General features: G+C 36.2%; 2 protein-coding genes across 8 annotated transcripts in view; one reads left to right on the plus strand and one right to left on the minus strand.

Annotated features, from left to right (window-relative positions):
• The window catches only part of LOC132197566 (uncharacterized), a 190,119-nt gene that overhangs the window by 93,306 nt on the left and 83,071 nt on the right, over positions 1 to 13,742 (plus strand). Inside the window, exon 1 of one of the 2 annotated variants that reach the window (XM_059620913.1) lies at positions 12,681 to 12,907. The exons of the other annotated variant lie outside the window; for it this stretch is intronic. Coding sequence (XP_059476896.1) covers positions 12,851 to 12,907 — 57 coding nt within the window. The 5' untranslated portion in view covers positions 12,681 to 12,850. Of the gene's footprint in view, positions 1 to 12,680; positions 12,908 to 13,742 lie in introns of those variants that run through there. 2 annotated transcript variants of the gene reach the window in all.
• Positions 634 to 3,493, minus strand: LOC132196867 (probable chitinase 10). 6 transcript variants are annotated; one of them, XM_059619800.1, is made up of 10 exons: positions 3,419 to 3,493; positions 3,189 to 3,357; positions 3,043 to 3,133; positions 2,664 to 2,751; positions 2,390 to 2,613; positions 2,200 to 2,335; positions 1,752 to 1,864; positions 1,517 to 1,684; positions 1,101 to 1,220; positions 634 to 1,040 (listed from the first exon to the last, which is right to left on the minus strand). In XM_059619800.1, exons 4-10 carry the CDS (start codon positions 2,725 to 2,727, stop codon positions 882 to 884), a joined length of 984 nt encoding a protein of 327 aa, XP_059475783.1. In that variant the 5' UTR covers positions 2,728 to 2,751; positions 3,043 to 3,133; positions 3,189 to 3,357; positions 3,419 to 3,493; the 3' UTR covers positions 634 to 881. The 6 variants fall into 6 exon arrangements, 4 of the variants coding, with proteins under 4 accessions (XP_059475783.1, XP_059475784.1, XP_059475781.1 ...); XM_059619801.1 differs by lacking the exon at positions 2,664 to 2,751; XM_059619798.1 differs by having other exon boundaries at positions 2,664 to 3,133.

A 13,742-nucleotide genomic window follows, 5' to 3' on the forward strand; every position in this document is an offset into this window, starting at 1 on the left:
TTAAAAAGGGGCCATATATGGATTGTATGTTGGTCAGAGCATGAAGAATAATATCTTACTTAGCATCCTGTTTAATGTTGTTCAGGTGATGTAAAAATTTTGAATACTGTCGCTCAGTTGGCTATTTGTGCAGTATCAAGTATCATAATTCATCAGAATAAATTTTTATTAAGATTTAATCTGCAATATGTTCATTGCAATTTGCAGCAACAATTTTAAAATAAATAATGCAATATTATGAAAGTGGTGCATTGTAAGAATAATTTTATTTTATTTCGTAACTCATAAATTATTACACAAATTTACAACGTAAATATTATAATTGTTGGTCTAATGGTACAAATATTTTATGTCATGTAAAATTTGTTTTGTGCAACCTCCTCCTAAGGCTCCTCTATGGTCTAAATATTGGAATCACGTGTCGTAGCTTTTTACTGGCAACTTTGTGTGCAGAATCCTTCAACAAAATAAAATCACGATAAATTTTTAGAAGATTAAATGTGCGGAATAAATACCAATCGAATCGCATCATTAAAAAAATTATTTTATTCTGGTTTAGCAATACATTTTTAAAAATCCAAAACTATCTACATTTATGGTAATCATGCTATAAATGAAATCAAACTTATTAAATCAATATATTATATTAATTTTAATTGTAAATTTGCACAATTTCGCTGATTAGGACAAGAATAGAAAAAGCAGAAATTTGGCAAACACAAAGCATTTTTTGCTGCGTTTTGTTGTGTAGACCTCCAGACCTCCATGGAAATTACAAGATTTAATATTCACTCAGCGACGAGCCATGAAGCAATTTTACAAATGGTGGCGCGCAAGTAAAGATTTGTGGGGGCAAATCGGGGGTTGCAAATCCTAACAGGTCACACGCACTGACGCAGCGAGCAGCCAGCGCCGTGCAGCAGCTCAGCGGTCATCCTCATGATGGACATTGTGCCGCAGCCGCACTCGTCCATCCAGTCGTCTTTGCTAATGTAGCCGAAAAAAAGTCCCGCCACACCAGTGGATTTTAAATACTCTATCTATAAAAAACGGATATTATCAAATATCAAAGAAATTGAAATGCCAATAAAGTTATTTACTTTTGCGGTCAAAGTATTCAAGTCTTCGTATGAAAAAACGTGCGTCGCGTTGTATGCGTAATTGCTATTCTTGTCATCCTTTAAAATAGTGTAATTTTGCTTCCTTATGGTCTGACAAACCTATCAGGAGGTAGTTGAACTTAATTTTCATCATTAAACTAATGAGCTTCTGCTATGTAAATGAATGAATCGGGCTTTTTCCTTGTTGCAAAAATTATTTTTTTATAAAAAAAAATGGCTTCTGCTATTCTGTTATTTTCCGTGCAGAATTTATTAAGGTGCATTCTAAGTTAGCTAAAAAAAATCATGGAGAAAATATGGCCTGATAATATGCCCACTGTGTTAAAATTGAAGATCTAACCTTCTTGATCATTTCCAAAACATTTTAGTGCAAATGAGTGCGCTAAAAAGATCACCTCTGCATATTTTGTCACTCGGCCTTTGGTGACTCCACTAGATTTGCTTCTAGGCACAGTGTTTTTCTGTACCAGTTCATAGAGGACACAGAAAGGGGCCACCCCGGCAAGCACCTTTGTCATGCGAGCCGCTCCAATCCTTTCTTTGACCGCAGCGATTGAGTAAATCTGCAACAATTCGTTTTATTAAACGACTGTGTTAGTTTTTAATACAAAAAAGAAATGAAAAACTTGCAAGGTTGTGCATGGCCGTAGCGGGGGAAAGGGAGGTGCTCCATGAACCTTCATACTCGTACGTCGTCATATAAAAGTAGTCAACCAAATTCCATAGAGCATTTAGATCGTACCCTTGAATTTTTGAAGTAAAAATTAAACACAATTCGAGATCTTACTTATTATAATAACTTCACATTTGAAGCGAAAAAATTAGGCAAATTATTTTAAACTATTTGTAATAAAATGAACTTTCTATTTTCATAAATTTTTCAGATGTTCTTATTATTATTATATTAGAGGTTTCTGAAACTTTTCAAGCAAACATTCACCGCTCTACATAAATATTAAAATGATTTTTTTTTTTTTTTTTAGATTTCTTTTTACTCAGTTATTCACTTCCTTATTTTTTTGACTTTTTATTTTTATCTTTAGCCCCGGTTGTAAGTTTGTAAATATGTCTATTATACCATTTGTAACATACGACTCTGCGTAGCCAACAAGCAAGAACAATAGTTTGCCCTTGGCCTTGACTGCTGGATAAAGCTCCTTAAAAATTGCCACCAAGTTTTCCTTGTCCTTCTTGTTGCCCTTGACGCAGTCGTACTTTTTTAAATTTGAGCAATCAAAAATAAAATACTTAAAATTCCATTAATTTACGAGAACACAGCCTGGATAATACCAGCGTAAGTTGATTCCATCAAATTTGTATTCGTCGACGAGTTCGAGCATCCTCTTAATCAATTGGGTCCTTAAGTTGACGTCGGCGGCAACCTTTGAAAAAGTGGTGCCGTTCATGCCGTTACCTGCTTCATAGCTGCCGAAATTCATGATGACAGGAATACCTTGCTTTTGCGCAAATACTTTCGTTTTGTTGAAACGATCTGAGAGCAGAGAAAATATCTTTAATAGAATATTTTTCACTTTGATTTACCTATCAAAAATTGGCGTGGACTAATCTTGTTTGTGTCTGGATCATAGAAAAACCATGGCCCCATTGATAGGTGCGTACACAAATTTAGCTGCAACATTAGCATTGAGTCGAAAGTGGAGTCATCTACTCTGAAGATAATTGAACAATTGCAAATTGTGATCATATATATTATTTTGAACGGCTGAAAATAAGGTTTTTAGCAGAAGTTTATGTATGCGAACCAATGTTAACAAAATTTGTTCAATTTTATGTGAAATTTCTGAGCCATAAATAATTATTACGAAAATCAAAATTATTTTATTAAAAATAACTTCCCAAAGTCCTCTTAATTCTTAGAGAGTCAATCTTTTAGTGGAAAATAAAAACTTAATTCTCATACAGTTCGTCCAATAGGCAGACCAACATTTTCTGATCTGTCTTAGCCCATGTTGGTTTAAATTGCTCCTTCCCTTGACAAAGCTCGTCTGCAACTGGAATTCATAATGTGAAAATCCTTCAAACCAAAATTAAAATTTTTGACGGTACATCCACCCGTTTTGTAGTTCAACGTGCATTTCTTGGAGAAGCTGGAGAGGCCGAGACATTGAGAAATGCACCTTTGAAGGGGATGTATAATGGCAGTGGTGTTTATTTGCTGCACTCGAGGACATGACTTGACCGTCCAGACAAACCCCACCGGCAAAAATAGAACAAACTTACAATAAGACCCATACATTAATTTCTAATTGAAAATAAAATTTAATATGAAATTTTACCATTTTTGAAATCAAAATCATCTCCAAACGGAACATGTCAATATACTAAACTCTGAAATGAGGCTGCAGTCATCAACACCAAAACGTCCGGTTATATTTTGAGAATACAAATTGACGTCAGAATTGGTTACCCGCAACTTCCTCTTATGTGGCCTGCGAAATGATTAAAATTTTGTTTCGCGGCCCTTGGTTTTTTTTTAAATGGGGTAAAATATAATTATTATACATATAACTACATATTATGTTGTTATGGATTTACACAATGTATAACCCCCGGGAGACTCCGTTCAGTGGTCCCCGACCAAGTCAGTTGTTCAGTTCATAACGCTATCGAGTGCATACATATAAGAGATGCAAAAATTTAAAGACCTGCAGCATAACATCCAGTACAATATACATAATTAGCTGGAAGATGATTGAATCAGAAAAATATTGGTGCAAATTGCAGAAAATATCATAAAATATGAGGAAACATACCATGAAATAATTTTATCATGAGATAAATAATTCCTGTTTGTTATTCAAGTTTTTAATATTAATACTATAACTCAAAATGCTCTAATAATTGTTTATTTGTCAAAAATTTAAAATATTAAAAATAATCAAATTAATTGATCAAAATTATGAATTGTTGGATCTGGATCTCATATGTTCATGTATAAATCAAATTACATTTGAAAACCAAATATTGAATATGGGTTGCCATTTTTTTTAATAATTCATTAAAGATTTGTAATTTTAACATTTATATTATCAATTAGCTTGAATTTAAAGGATTTAAAGAAGCACACTTTATAAAGATATATGGTAATTGATGACATATTGGTGTTTTAGAATTTCACCGCGTCGTTCTATAAGTGAAAAAATCACTAGTTAACCGCAGAACACATTTTTTCTGCGTGGCGTTTGAGTTACATTTGGACTGCAAATCCTGACAGGCCACTTAGGTCACACGCACTGGCGCACCAAGCAGCCGGCGCCGTGCAGCAGCTCGGCGGTCATCCTCAGGACGGGCATCGTTCCGCAGCCACACTCGCCCATCCAGTCATCTTTATTAATATGTCCGAAAAAAACTCCCACTACCCCTGTCGATTTGAAATATTCAACCTGAAAAAATAAAAGATTTTTATATCTTATTTGAAGTTTAATTGATTTTTTTACTTTTTCATTCAAAGTATTCAAGTCCTCATAAGAAAAAACTTGCTTTGTGTTGTGTGCATAATTTCCATTCTTGTCATCCTTTAAAATAGTGTAATTTTGCTTCCTTATGGTCTGACAAACCTATCGGAAGATTTTTTTATTTCCATCATAAACTAATTTACAGCACGAGCCAATTATTCCTATTATTTTCTCCCCAAATGATGGATTTCATGATAAATTTCACGCAATTTACTTAATTAATTTTACATGTGAGAGTAAAATTTCACCTCTGAATAGGTTGCCGTTTGTGCCTTGGCGACTTCAGCTTTGCTTTTAGGCTGTGCGCTTTGCTGTGCAAGGATCAAATAGGACAGAGTATGGGGCCACCCCGGCGATCACCTTTTTCATGCGAGCCGCTCCAATCTTGTCTTTGATCGCACCGACCGAGAAAATCTGCAGCCATTCATTTTCAAAAATTTCGTAAATTAGTCTTGTTTAAAAACTTGCAACGCTGTGCAGGGGCGATGAGGGGAGTAAGGTAGAGCTCCATGAACCGTCATAAACGTAGGTCAACATGTAAAAATAGTCGACAAAATTCCATAAAGTGTACAAGTCGTACCCTGAATTTACAGGTAAGAATAAATTAGCTGTATCGTTTATTGGAATTGTATTTAATTAATTAGTAAATTTTCAACTTTATTTGTCGCTTACAATTTAGATCTCAAAATGATTCATGACCAATTAATTCTAATTAACTTATTTTATTTAATCATTTTTTTTTTGCCACATTGCTATTAGCTGAAAACTTACATTTCTGTAAAATAAAATGTAAAATATTATTTGTGATTCTCTAATTTACAAACCTTTCAAGATGACTGTATCTGAGTTGCTCACAAGCAATAACAATAGTTTGCCTTTGTCTCTAAGTGCTGGATAAAGCTCCTTGAGCAATGTCACCAAGTTTTCCTTGTCATTTCTGTTACCCTGGGAGCAGTCCAACTTTTTTTTATTATATTATTAATTATGAAATCAAGATAATTTGTTCGAACTTACAAGAATACAGCCTGGATAAAACCAGCGCAAGTTGATACCGTCAAATTTGTACTCTTCGACGAGCTCGAGCATCCTGTTAATCAGTTGTGTCCGCAGAATTGCGTTGGCGGCGACTTTTGAAAAAGTGACTCCGTCCATGCCGTTGCTTCCATACATGCTGCCGAAATTCATGAAGGTTGGAATGCCTAGCTTTTGCGCGTAAACCTTTGTCTTGTTTAAACGATCTGATTGTGAGAGAAAAATTTCAATATCGAATAGATTTTTTTTTTCACTTAATATACCTATCAAAAATTGGCGTGGGCTGATCTTGTTTGTGTCTGGATTGTAGAAAAACCACGGCCCAATCGATAAATGCGTACACAAATTGAGCTGCAGCATTTTCATTGCGTCGAAAGAGGAGTCATCAACCCTGAAAAGAATTTAAAATTAATTGATGAAAATAAATCATATCCTCTTACTCTTCAATGTCCAAATAGCAGACCAACATTTTTTGATCAGCCTTGACCCTTGTCAGTTGAAATTGCTCCTTCCCTTGACACGGCTCGTCCACAACTGAAATAATTTTCAATTCTTTCAGAAAAAAAAAAAATTAAATAAAACTTTTGATGGTACATCCACCAGTTTTGTAGTTTATGGTGCATTTCTTGGAAGTGCTAGAGAGCGCGAGACATTGAGAAATGCACCGCTGAACGGGATGTTTAAGGGTGGTGACGTTTATTTCACCCAATCGAAGACATGACTTGACCGTCCAGACGAACCCCATAGGCAATAGTAGCAGGAGCTGCACTTATTCATAAATATTATCCTAAATAGTGAATTAAATACGAAATTTTATACCACCATCCAAACCAAAATTATCTTGAATCGGAGCATTCTAATTCAGAATTGAGGCAGCATCCATCAATTTTTAACGTCCTGTTTTGACTTGACGTCACGCTTTATTTTACAGCGTGTCACTTCCTAGATGATAATATGGCCCACAATTAAGGTGATTTATTAGTGGTTTTATCCTTTTTTTCAATTTATTGAAAATGAAACATTGAATGGATTTATGTTGATCACCCTAACACCCTATCATCGTATCTTTGGCGTCCGGTGCTGCAAAAATTTAAAGTATCAGCTTTTGTGCAGCAGGGCACTTAGCTCGTCGCGTCCCCTTTGAAGAGCGGCCCGTCCGACCCCAGGGACTCCAATTACCCCCCATAGTTGCTCGAGCAGGAATTTCGAGTGCGTTTGCTTTAGTTAATCAAAGCCCCTGCGGCCGCCACTGAAATTTTGATGCGCCCTGTGATGGCTATGATGCATTATTCTATTAGTCGCGCTCCCCCTGTTACTTTCACGTCGTTTATGTTCTAAATTTTTAAATTTGCATTCACTAACAAGGAAGCGCAAGAAAATTTGTACTGTAAATTTGCATAGAACATCCAAGAATGGCAATTCAGAGAAAGTCACAATAATTATTCCTTTTAATTAAATCATCAAATTGGGAAATTTCATTCATGTTGCAACATAAAACTTTATGCATTGTCTATATCTATATTTAATTATACAAACAATAAATTCAAAAACTCAATTACTTTTAAAATTAATTAATTTGTGATTTTTTCACTTTTCACGTTTTCCTATGCAAAATTTCAACATTATCTTACATCTTAATTAACACATACATAAACTTATGCTATTATATTTGCTAAACATAATAGGTAATAGTCTGGGCGAAATAGGTTAATTAAACAGGTTGGCGCAGCGTGTGTGTGTGTGTCTTCTCATCAAAGTACGCGGCGCAACTCATTCCGTCTGCCCGTTTAGTCTTAATTGATATTGTTGCAGAGGGGCTCACTCACTTCTCGTGCACAATGTTGTCGGTTATTAAAATAATGTGTGCTCTCAGCAAACACGTGATTACCGCGCGTGTTTACCCGTTAGCTCTCGTCGGCTGGTGAGCATAGCGGGAGGCAAAAGACGCCCCATACGTCGCACCCCGTGCGAATCGCGTTCGCCAGCCCCAGGTGCCTCGCAATCTCGGTTTTGCTCCCTCGCCGAGAGTGGAATCGTTCACATACATGAATAATAAAATGAGCTGCAGTTAGTTGGTTTGTTTGTTTACCAACGAAAGGCAGCGTGTTATTGTTCTCTCTATTAGTTTGTTTATTGTCATAATAAATTTAGCTCACAACTAGATTTGATTTCATTTTTATCTAAAATATAATTAAACTTTGTTTAAAATTGAATTATAAATGAGAGAAAAAATTATTAAAATAAAACTTCTGTAGATGACAAAACCTGAAAACACTTTGATCATTTATTTCTCTGCAAAAAATGATCCCTCTTTTTCGGAACACAAAGACAGGTAACAAAAAAGCCGGCGTGTAATTCATAAAACGACGTGTAATAGGAGGGTCGAATTAGTGCGAAAATGGAGACGGACGTGGCAAGTTGACGCGACGTGCAGTTAAATAATAAAACGCGAGAGGCGTGCAAATGCAAATGGTCTGACGAAACTCATGAGAAGGGTCCCTGAAGAAAAGCCGAATTATGCGCGTCGTAATAATCATAATGGATGGGGCAAACCTTTGCAATCCCCTTCGCATCCCCCTCTCTCGGTGCGAGCAGGGTAAATAAAAATCTGTTATTCTCCGCGTGCTGCAGGATGAAGCCAGGATAAATAGAAAGGGACACCGACCGAGACAGACTTATTTGCATACTCTTGCACGCTGATGATGTTCAAACAAGCCCTACTCGCGCGCGTAAAACTTTTATGTATTGTGTTCTGCTCCTTTCCTCGCTCTATGGCAAAGGGAAATTTAATTAAAAAATGACACGGCTCTCTTTGTGCTTTCAAAATTAATGAGAGCAGAATTATAAGCCTGAGAAAACAGATAAAAACTTTTGGCTTAACTTTTCAAAAGTGTGTTTTAATTGACCAATTTTTTGTTAAAACAATCTCTGATTGAATCGTTTTTGCTGAGCTTTAAAAAATTCAATAATTGAGTCTTTAATTGAACACACTAAAATTTTATAAATGTTCTAAATTATTTTTAACTTGATTTAATTATTTATTAACTGAACAATGTTTTTTTTTTCTTTCTATAGGAGCTCGTGTTCTTTACTTTTTATTTAGAAATTTCAGTGTCGCTCAATTCGCTTGGCGGCGCCCGTGAAGAGAAATTCAATTAAGTGACACACGAGTGGAATGTCTGCGTGCTTGAGTGACGTGTTATGTAGGAACACGCGCGCTTGATTCGCTCGTTTGCATGCGTTAAAAATAATAACGGTTCCAGGGAATGGTGTTGATTGCGTCTCAGAGATTCATCCGCCGGAATTCGCCCTGTACAAAGGCGAGGGGTGGCTCGGGGTGCAGTGCACACGTCTCCCGTCTGCGATGCAATAAATAGCATTCCTGGCCCAACAGCAAAAGGGATTAACGTCACGAGGGTTGTATATAGGGCGCTGTCAGTGTTTTGTCTGCCGACGGATTTTGGCCAGCCGGATTTCGCAATAAGTGCGTAAATGTGCCTTGGTTCCAGTCAGAGGAAGACCTTTGATCTAATTGGCTTTGTCTTCTAGTTTATTTTTTTTTTTAGCAAAAAGCTGGCAAAAAGTACTGAACTATAAATTGGAAACAAAAATGAATTTAAATGTACCCAGTATAAAATTTTCCAAGCAAATAATAATAATTAAGTCGAGTGAGGAATGGGCTAATCATCAACAAAATATTTTTATTAATTACAAGATAAATTGACCTCTGAATAAAAACCATTTTGTTTAATTCAAAACCAAGAATACCTCTTTTTCTCTTGATAAAAATGTCTCCATTTCTTCTCTCAGTAATTAAACCTGTTTATAACATTTTCATGGCATTGCGGATTGCCTAAATTCCTGAATGATGTGATTCGCGTTTGATCTTATTGTTAAGCGCGGTAATTATTAATTTTGACTCTGAATACAGGAGATCGCATCAAACCAGCATTGTGTTGTATCATTTAACAGCAGCTGACGATTGTCGTCAGTGGATGCGGCCGGCAGCATTAATCTGCTGAATTATGGCTGTGTGCATCAGGTGCAGTAATTGATGGTTCACACGTGCGAATGCCACACATAGAGCAATTTGCGCCAAACATTAGTAGGGAGGGTCGAGACCCACTCTGTCCCGTATAATGTCATATGAGACTAATTCTAATGAATTAGTTGCGATAATTCAATATATCGTCTTGAAAACCAGTTGGAAAATTAAATTTGTTGAAATTTTTAATCAAATAAAATTTCTCCACTTTTATGACATTCTGTTTATTACATGTTTTAAAATCAATAACTAATAAAAAAAAACTTAAATGAGCTTCAGGCGATTTTTTTATTTTAACTTTTGATGCGATCGGAAGAAACGAGTGGAAAAATTTACGTTTGTTGACGTTTATTTTTGCGGACATGCGTGCTCATCGAATCGTGAAATTGGAATCGGAGTTCGTTGGTCCATACCTCCGTGCACATCATTCCCATTCATTCGTCGGTTTGCCCGCCGGTGGGTGCAACGCACGTCAGCAATTGTTTCGGAATTCGCCCCCAGGGCTGTTTGCGCATTTCGAGACTTCACTCCCTCCAACCCTCCCGCGACGAGGGGATGTTTCTCGGCGGGGGCAATGAATAATGAACGATTATTTTAACGCCGCTCGTCTCTTCGTGTACGAGCGCGTGTTCACCAGCCAAGGTATTCATGTAGCACACGACATAAAATAACATGCGCGCGATCTCGTATCGGGGGTAGCAATCCCCTCCGCCAACCCTCGCCAAACGCGCCACCGCTTCATCGCAGCTCCATCTCGGCGGAACACGAACTAACTCTCAAGTTACTGCTTTGCCTATTAATATAAAAAAAAAATTAATAGAAAAATTGCAAATTTTTGTTATAAATAGCTACTTTGGTAAATGGGGATGCATTTTACTTTCAAGCAGAAAAACATTTATTTATACTTATAAAATTAAATATGTATAAAAAGTTTTTTAGTCAACAAGAATGATATTTTATTTTTATTTTGTAGTTATTTAGTTTTTAGTTGATTATCATAAAAAATTTAATTTCAATCAATTTTGCGCGAGAGAAAAATATTAAAATAGAAATAAACACCTGAAACATATCTGTTATTTTCTTTAAAATGTACAACTTTTGTTAATATTTAAAAAAATACATTTATTAAATTTAGATGTTCACATCATTGGTATAGTTTAACAAGGAATAAATCTTAATGCTTTTTGCTATTTCCTAAACAAAAAGCATATATATCATTTTCAGTTTCGGATAATTCTTTTAATTTATTTTCTGCTTGTAATATAATTTATTCCCTTTACATAATATTTAACATATTTTATAAAATAATATATTTCCATGTAGGTTTAACAAAATCACACTGATCAAAACCAAAAGTGTTTCCGGGATCAGGAGTTATTAAAGTAGCTACGAGATGGCGCACCAATTGAGTGGTCCAGCGCCGCGGCCGCAGCATCCAAGTTCCTTTTTCTGCACTGCCTGCGCTGTCGTGCCGTTTTGCAGTGTCGGCGCGACGAAGGAAATTTTCAAAATCGCATTCAACTTCAATGGACTTCAAAGGGTGTATATTATCATTTGAATATTTGCGCGTGTCCGGACGAGAGAGCACTCTATGGGGACAAGAAGTGCATGTTGTACGAACTCTCGTGACGATTGCCGGCAGCGCATTTGACCACACACGAATATTCCCCATTCTTTGTGTTGCAAAAGCAGTCTGCGAGACATCAAAGCAAACGTCCCGGCAAGAATTTGCAGCGCAGAGAATATTCACATTTTTTGCTCTTCTTCTTTCTTTCTCTGTGTCACGACTCGCATGAATTCGCGTTTAATTCAGCGGCGCTCGTTGCATAATCTCTGACCGCTGCGCGCTCAACAACTTCAAATAAAACATACACACGAGAATGAGTGAATAATTCATACACACGTGTGCATATTTCATTTCCACGCCAAGAAATTCCTGTATTTTAAATAGCAGAGACTGTTTCACTGAGGAATTTTGTCTTTTGTTTCAGGTAAGGCTAGAAATGTGCTGCCAAATATCAAACCACTTTCAGGTCTTCCGCAGGCGAGTAAGTACCGAATTTCAGCACCCAAGAAATATGAAATATCGTTAAAAAAATATCATGCCGCGTTAATTGAAACGGAAATTTCGGCAGTTAAATTAAATTTTATTTCCAGTGTTCACTTTAATGTTATGAAACTAAAATTTAGCACAATAAAAGAAGAAGAAAGCAACTTTTTAGATTTTTTTTATAGCTTGCAAAAATGTTTCATAAGTTCTTGCATACCATCTTTTATATTGTTCACTTAAATGATCCCAAGAAAGATTTTAATATAAAAGAATAGAATCAATAATATAAAACATTTTAAATTATTGTTTCATAAAATATAATAGTTTTCTCAATTTATTTTTTAATAAGCAAAATCGATTATTTAATACAAATTTTAAGTTCACTTTTCCTTAAGCCAAGGGTTAAACTAAAATCAGAAATTTTAAATATTAATAAAAGCTTTCTTTCATGGTATATTGTTTAAATTTGTAAAATTATGTAAAAAAAATTAAATTTTAAGTGTGTAAAAGTAAACTTATTATTGTTTTGAAATATAAGGAGACATAATTTTAAGTCAGCTATATATCCAGGTTTATCATAAGCTTGTTATATTAAACACTATTTTAATTACATCATTTCTTATGAAAGTGGCAAATTCAACAATTTTAACAGACTGCCGAGTATTTTTTTTTAAAGCTGATCCAGCTGTATGATTTACAAAAACATTTTATTGGATCATGCTATTTGTTCCATCATCTGAAATAAACATTGCGCAATTTTTTGGGTTGGAGTATATTGATTATTATTTATTATTAATTATGCTTTCATTTGTTCGTAATATCTTCAATTAGCTGGAAATTAATTTCGTGCTGACTCAGGTTGGGAGTGTAGTTTTAGCGGCGGGCGGGCGGGGGCGCTGTGCTCGGCGATGGGCAGATGCAGAGCCGCTCGGAGGTCTTCAGTCGGGCACCGCTAGTCGAGGGCAGAGGTTGACGCACGGACGATGCCGGCGCGACGAAATCGCAGGCAGGCGCGCCTTCTCCGGCCTCACCACTGAGCGGTTTCTCGTGCAAATTTTTCGGACAATTTATCTCTTTATTCAGTGGTTTGTGAAGAAAAGTAAAATAAAACTCAAGTGACTTCACCATGGTGGATAACAACGCAATCATTGAAGGCGCCATGAAGTTCCGAGATGGAAAGAAGGTGAGGATTTTTTATTTTATATTTTTTTTCGATAATTTTTTTGCATATATCCGACAGCAACAGATAAAATAATAATACTGAAGCATTGTAATTACGTCATTTATTCACGTTGAAATTCCGTATCGGAATTTATTAATTTATTGTTATGGGAAGAGTTTTTCGTCAATGAGCAAAGTTTGAATTTCGCCCTGCTTGAGATTCTCATTACGCTTGAGGGTCTCTCGACGCCGCTGAGAGCTTCCTGTATTGGTTTTTGATTGCGCGCCCTCCTCTTTTTATTGAGGGCGAATATAATTTTATTTAAAATGAAATCAAACAACGTTTTCTTTGTTGCGAGCGCCGAGTAAATCTGGAAATGAAATATTAAGCGAGAGCAAAAAATTGAAACAAAAGCTCGGCTATTGGGTCTTTGAAATTCCAGCAACCCTATTGTTTTCCTCTGAAAGAACTTTTTGCGGCGGTTCCCATGGCCCAGCGTCGGCAGCGATTGCAAAATTCCCGCAGACCTTTTATGGTCTTGGACCTCCGTCGTCCGCGCGCGCCTTTTTTCCTCACCTGCGCGACAATCGAGACCGATTTTTTCCCCGAACGGCCAAAGAGGCTTATTAGAGTCGCTTCTTGTGTGCCGAATTTTTTTCAGCCCTTTGTTCAATTTGCCGGGAAGAAATCAGCTCAGTGTCTGGAGCGGAATATCAAATCGGATCAGTGTCTATCACATGCAGAATTACACACAGAGGTCCAGCAGCCGACTAGAAACAAGGAAAAAATCGCTTTGTGAGTTTCTCTTTGTTTCTAGATATTCGAGCAGCAACTTCAGAAGTCAAGTTTCTGCTGA

The sequence above is a fragment of the Neocloeon triangulifer genome, unplaced genomic scaffold (assembly GCF_031216515.1).
Source record: "Neocloeon triangulifer isolate White Clay Creek 2 clone unplaced genomic scaffold, ASM3121651v1 ptg000012l, whole genome shotgun sequence".
Taxonomy (NCBI): Eukaryota; Metazoa; Arthropoda; class Insecta; order Ephemeroptera; family Baetidae; genus Neocloeon; species Neocloeon triangulifer.

What these genes read in the sequence shown, in the direction of transcription:
- LOC132196867 (XM_059619798.1), bottom strand. Translation starts at nt 2,826, where the DNA reads ATGATCACAATTTGCAATTGTTCAATTATCTTCAGAGTAGATGACTCC. An exon ending in TCCACGCCAATTTTTGATAG is followed by an intron (nt 2,614 to 2,663) that starts GTAAATCAAAGT and finishes CTCTGCTCTCAG; the next exon opens with ATCGTTTCAACAAAACGAAA. An exon ending in GAGTGACAAAATATGCAGAG is followed by an intron (nt 1,221 to 1,516) that starts GTGATCTTTTTA and finishes ACCTCCTGATAG; the next exon opens with GTTTGTCAGACCATAAGGAA.